General features: G+C 39.0%; 1 protein-coding gene across 1 annotated transcript; it reads left to right on the plus strand.

Annotated features, from left to right (window-relative positions):
• Positions 1 to 214: 214 nt before the first annotated feature.
• On the plus strand, positions 215 to 1,459 carry LOC149258295 (uncharacterized). Its single transcript, XM_089409602.1, has 2 exons — positions 215 to 826; positions 911 to 1,459. The coding sequence occupies exons 1-2, from the start codon at positions 215 to 217 to the stop codon at positions 1,457 to 1,459; spliced, it is 1,161 nt and encodes a 386-aa protein (XP_089265728.1).
• Positions 1,460 to 5,462: the final 4,003 nt, after the last annotated feature.

The raw sequence follows: 5,462 nt of genomic DNA on the forward strand, positions 1-5,462 counted from the left end.
GGGTATTCACCTCTGAGTTTTACCATGTATCCTACCATTACTGGTCAAGGATTCTGTTATCACTGACAAAATTTCAATGCCAAATGTCTGCAAATAAGCACATGAATCCTTTTTAGCAGTTTCGCAGCGCTATATGTCTAGGTGGTTTCGTAGCGCGCTACGAAACTGGGGATTTGTCCGAAACCATAGCTCACTCATATCACCTTTGTTTCCCATGGATAATGTTGTTATTATAGATGATGAGGATGATGACACTGGGACAAGAACTTGTGATATAAGTTCAGATAATGAACAAGATGACCATGATTCATATATAGAAATTAATTCTGGGAAGGTAATTTCTGATACAGAACTAGTTGGTGATGATGAAAGCATAGAAAATGATTCTAGTTCTAATAAAAATACAAGTTCCTTATCCAAGCAAACTATAGAGCAGAATCCTAATGCTTGGCCACCTAGTCCCAATCTACAGACCTTTCTGAGGACGATGATAATTGTCAAGATATGTTTGAGTATGGTAGATGTATATCTTATCCCATTTCTTTATCTAGCAGTCCCATTGCAATATTTCCGAGGAATTGAAATCAGTCCAGTGCATTCTCATCTGCAGAGTTATTGCAGACAAATGCTGGCCTTTCCCTTTTATCGCCCTATTCAAATTGACATGGACTTGCTAGTGAGTTCTATTTCCAAAATCTTGGCTGAAAGGGCACCCCCTTCACTCGTGACATTGACAGTTCTGCAACATAAGAGCATTTTGTGCTACATGGAGAAGATCGTTCGCTCTGCAGATGAATTAGCTGTGTCCAAGAAAGAAGGGTTTAAGGTTATAGATCCTGCTAAGGGAAGTATTTCCATGCAAATAAAAAGTTAAAAAAAAAACTACGCACAGCTTGTGGATTTGATGCAGGAACATGCTCAAATGGAGGAGAGGATTGTTTTCCCTGCTCTGGAAAGGGCCGAGAGAGGTTTCACTGAAGTTGCAAATGATGAACATGCACGAGATTTTCCACTAATGAATGGCATCCGTGGAAGGTTGAAAACATTAACAGTTTTGGAAGCTAGTAGCCCAGATCGTAGTCAAGCTCTACTTAGCCTTTCTGTGAAGCTAAGGACATTACAGGCTCACTGTATGGAACACTTTCAAGAAGAGGAGCAGAATCTACTTCCTCCCCTGGAGGCTGCAGAATTGGGTACTAAAGAACAAGAATCCTTACTGGATAGTTGTTTCAGTGTGATGGAATTATCTCACTCGCAACATTTTCCATATTTGTTGTCAGGGTTGCTTCCACATGAAATTCAAGAATACTTGGGAGTAGCTCAACGCTGCCAGGTAGGAGAGAAGATCCAGAGAATGATTCAGTCACTTCGGTCAGCTGATGATGATTGTAAAACCCAACTGGCCATAGTGCAGAAAAGACTTCCCGCACTTACAGAGTCCGGTTACAATGCTTCTTGACATTAATAGTGACCTGACACATTTTATGAGAAAAAGAGCAGAAGCTAAACGGCTGCAAGAGATGGAGAGATGTCAAAAGCGGCGTGTTAAGAGGGTAAAGTGAATTTGACATTTGGCAGCTGATGCAACAAATGTCGGATCTGCAATCGCGGAAAGAATCTCACAACTGTCTCTCAAAGGATTTGCGGGAGACACAGCAAAAGCGCATGCAAGAACAAGTCTGGTATAAAGCCCCGAGCTTCTGAATCTCAAACAAAGCCATCAAAGTTAATACCACATAGAGATGAGGATGATACGTGGGAGTATGGAGGAAGGTTTCTAAGTGTTTGACAAAATGGTCAAACGAGAAAAGGTGACCTGGCTGTTATGAGGTGTGCTGTAAGACAAAGACGCAATCCAAAAGAAACTGCAGATTTGACAAGTATCCAATAATTGGTAAATGCTATCGACTGCAATACTCATTCAGGCTTGCTGGATATCATTAAACAATGTACATATGTGGGGATGGCAGATGATATTTTGGCATTGCTGCAATATAAAACACAATTGTATCTTGTAAATGTTGTGACGATGAGTAGGGAGCTTATGTATCAGCAGGCTGTGCGACGATTTGCTCATTTTAATGCTATACAACTTAGTAATCCTGTTTCTGTTTTGGAATTGCTTATGATTGCCCTCGATGAAGAGGAGCAAGCAGGATTGTGGCATGAAAGTGATGGTTCAAAAGACGAGATTGCAAAGTTGAATATGTAATTTCTTGAAAAGAAGGCTGAACTGTTAGCGGAATATTTTGATATTAGAATTGATAAGCAAGGAAACCTGCATAGCCTCCCACTAGTGCTCGACCAATATACTCCTGACATGGACCGTCTTCCCCGTTTTGTTTTGACTTTGGCAAACGACGTTGATTGGGATGCTTCCATTGGTGACTGTTATGCTTTGTATCCACCACTGTTGCCAAATCCCTCTGGGGAAGGATTGAAATTTTATCAGATATCAAAATCAAAGTGTAGCATTGAACAACCTATTGCAAATGAACAGCGGAATATTGATCAAGAAACTCCAGCAAATGAAACTAATATTGATCAGGAGCTACTTGCAGAAGAAATATGTTCTGCCATTCAGCAAGCTATGATCACTTATGGGCCCAATTTTTTCATCAATTCAATTTCAGGGACAGGACATGAAAATGGAAAAGCGTTAGCATGTTGAGATATTTTGCTATGCTTTGAGCCAGAATGATGGCACTGAATGGAGGCAGCTATTGAAGCTCCAAGGATTCTGAATCTCTCAAGCAGTGAACACTTTAGTGGACCTTATGGGGAGGATTTTGTCTTCATTACCAATAATTGGCATACATCTCTTCTTCCTTGTTACTTGAAGACAGTCAAATTTATTGATGAAGACTGTGTTTTTGAAATTGTTTAAAACAGTTTCGCAGTTTCGTAGCGCGCTACGAAACTGCGAAACTGCTGTAGGTGTTGTTTTGAAACGCATATAACAGTTTGATGGCAGAATCAAAAAGTTTGCAAAGGAAACACCTCAGAGATATGAAAGGGATCAAAGAAAGATGCTACATCCATTCAGCATACGCCATGTGTACCTTTAACAAAAGGTGAAAGATTTTAACCTAAGTTTGGAATTTTTGGTCATAAAGCCACTTTAATCTTGGTGATTAGGGTTTGGAGGGAGCTGCATATGAAAAGTTTCGGTTGGCACACCTGTCCATCAAAGAAGCTTCCAGCATGTCAGTAAGCATATCAGTAACATGGTAATATCCTATATTCTTGGGTTATTAAAGGCTTAAGGTAACTACTGCTGCATACTCGGTGATGGGGGACCAGAACCGAAAATTTAGGGATATTTTCAGCCAATACAGAACAGATCAAAGCCTTCGGTATTCAAAGCCAGCATGGGACATTAATTGCCCATCTTAGGCCATCTCATGCCATCTCAGCTGAACGAAGAGAAAGCCAGGTGTCAAAGCTGCGAGGAAGATGAAGTTAGAGTTATAATTAAATTAGGACTCTTTAAACTCCATGTTCAGCACTTATTGTATTTAATGAGTCAGTTCAATAGCAGATGGGGGTCATTAGTGTCAGTCATCGAGCTCCCCTCATGCTGGAGGAGGAGGCTCCAAGTAGTTAGAATTATGTTTCTATATATAGCTGGATTATCTATGTAATAGGGGTTGGATGTTTTGATAGAGAACAAGTCTATTTTGGTTTATGTAAAGCAGATTTCAGTAATGCAAATGACTATTGTTTTTTCTCAGGATTCTCAATAGATCTTATTGTTCAAATGTATGGTGGTTTATTCTCTTAGTGTTCTTTTACAGTCTTGTCATTGCATAATCACTCAGAACTCATGTATCATGCTCTGACTTCCTGTATGTTTTGGCAAACTGTGTTTTATGTAAGTTGTGTTTGAACATTAGATGTAAAGAGCCCTGATTTCTATGAAAAGATGGTGTTTTTGTTTGCTGAGATGTGTGAGACTCCATAAGCCCAATGGGAATTAATTTGATATTTGTCCAGCCAGCATATTTTCTTCATGTGTCTTATAAGAGTTAGCCATCTTTCCTTGTCATTAATCAATATTCATCATCTGTGAGAGAGCCCTCTCAGACTAAGGAGGCTAAGCCTTAGTCCAAAGCTTGGTTTGAAACAGTTACACATAATCTAGCTGATTGGCAGCCTTCAGTGTGTGATTTTGTGATAACAGATTCCTAGGCTCAATTGAGGTGTTCAAAACAAGGATTTAGCGTGTATCCCATCCTAAGATTCCTACACCTTGTGAATATCCTCAGACCACCCCACTCAACTTCAAGTCCATCCGATAATCCAACTCAACCAAATACAAGAGAGCCCACCACACCATGGATATCCGGAAATGGCAAGGCAAGGCTGAAAAACATTGTCACACTTGAAAAAACCCATGCCGATGATAGCAAGAGAAATAATAACACACATGCATGTACCATGCATGCCAAAGCTAGCAAGGAAATCATACATGCAGCTCGATACCTACAAGTAATTCTATTGTAGCCATTTGATCCTACTTTTCCTTGCTTGATCTTTGCTTCCTCTTGCTTTCTTGTCCAATCCAAGTGAATTATAGAGTGCTCCAAGAATGCTCCAAGAATACTCTAATTGTGTGGGAGAGAGAATGGAGATACAACTCCACACAAAACTGTAAAAAATATTGTGAACTGATCCTCAAAAGCCTTTTTATTAATGATGCCTCTATTTTCTTCATTTTCCATTGTTTTCCTTCATTTTCCTCCTCACATGCAACATGTGACCTTTCACCTTACTTTTCTCCTAATTTCCATTATTTCCATAAATAAAAATGCCAATTAATACCTCGTGCCTTTCCAAATCCTTTTCCATTGCCTTTGCCAATTTCCTTTAGCCATAATAAACCAAATGAACACCCACACTAAGATGCTTTTGCTAACATTCAACTTGGAATACGTGTCCCATGACCTTGGTCTTTTTTTTTTTGCTTTTATTAACTTTGTTACATGGATTTTTAACCAGGGGTTGTTCCATAATCCTCCCCCTTGGGGGAACTTTTCCCTTTTTATTCAATGACACATACAACCAAAAAGATCGTTGAAAGAAAAAATACTGCCCATGGAGCTTTATAACACAGCACATTGTAGTATTTACAATGACTACTGTTGAAAACATGGCAATCATACTTTTTACTGGAGATTTATAAGATAGCTCATTACAGTAATTACATTTACAACCACATATACTTATGCACATTTTCTTGAACCAATAAATAACCATACTATCTATGGAGCTTTATAATTCCATCTCGATATAATATTTACAATGATATACACATGTACATAGATGCACATTTTCTCTAACCAAAAAATAAAAGGATACGATACCTGCATAAAAAATAATGGAATCCATAGGCTCACACCTAAACCCTCAAAGTAATACTAGGATTCACCTCCTTCACAGGAAGTCCAGAATCCACTGTC

The sequence above is a fragment of the Pinus tabuliformis genome, chromosome 6, assembly GCF_031772625.1.
Source record: "Pinus tabuliformis cultivar Carrire ecotype Pingquan chromosome 6, CPIR1, whole genome shotgun sequence".
Taxonomy (NCBI): Eukaryota; Viridiplantae; Streptophyta; class Pinopsida; order Pinales; family Pinaceae; genus Pinus; species Pinus tabuliformis.

Coding starts and splice junctions, on each gene's coding strand:
- LOC149258295 (XM_089409602.1), top strand. CDS start 215: ATGGATAATGTTGTTATTATAGATGATGAGGATGATGACACTGGGACA. Junction 827..910: donor CCAAGAAAGAAGGGTTTAAG/GTTATAGATCCT, acceptor GATTTGATGCAG/GAACATGCTCAAATGGAGGA.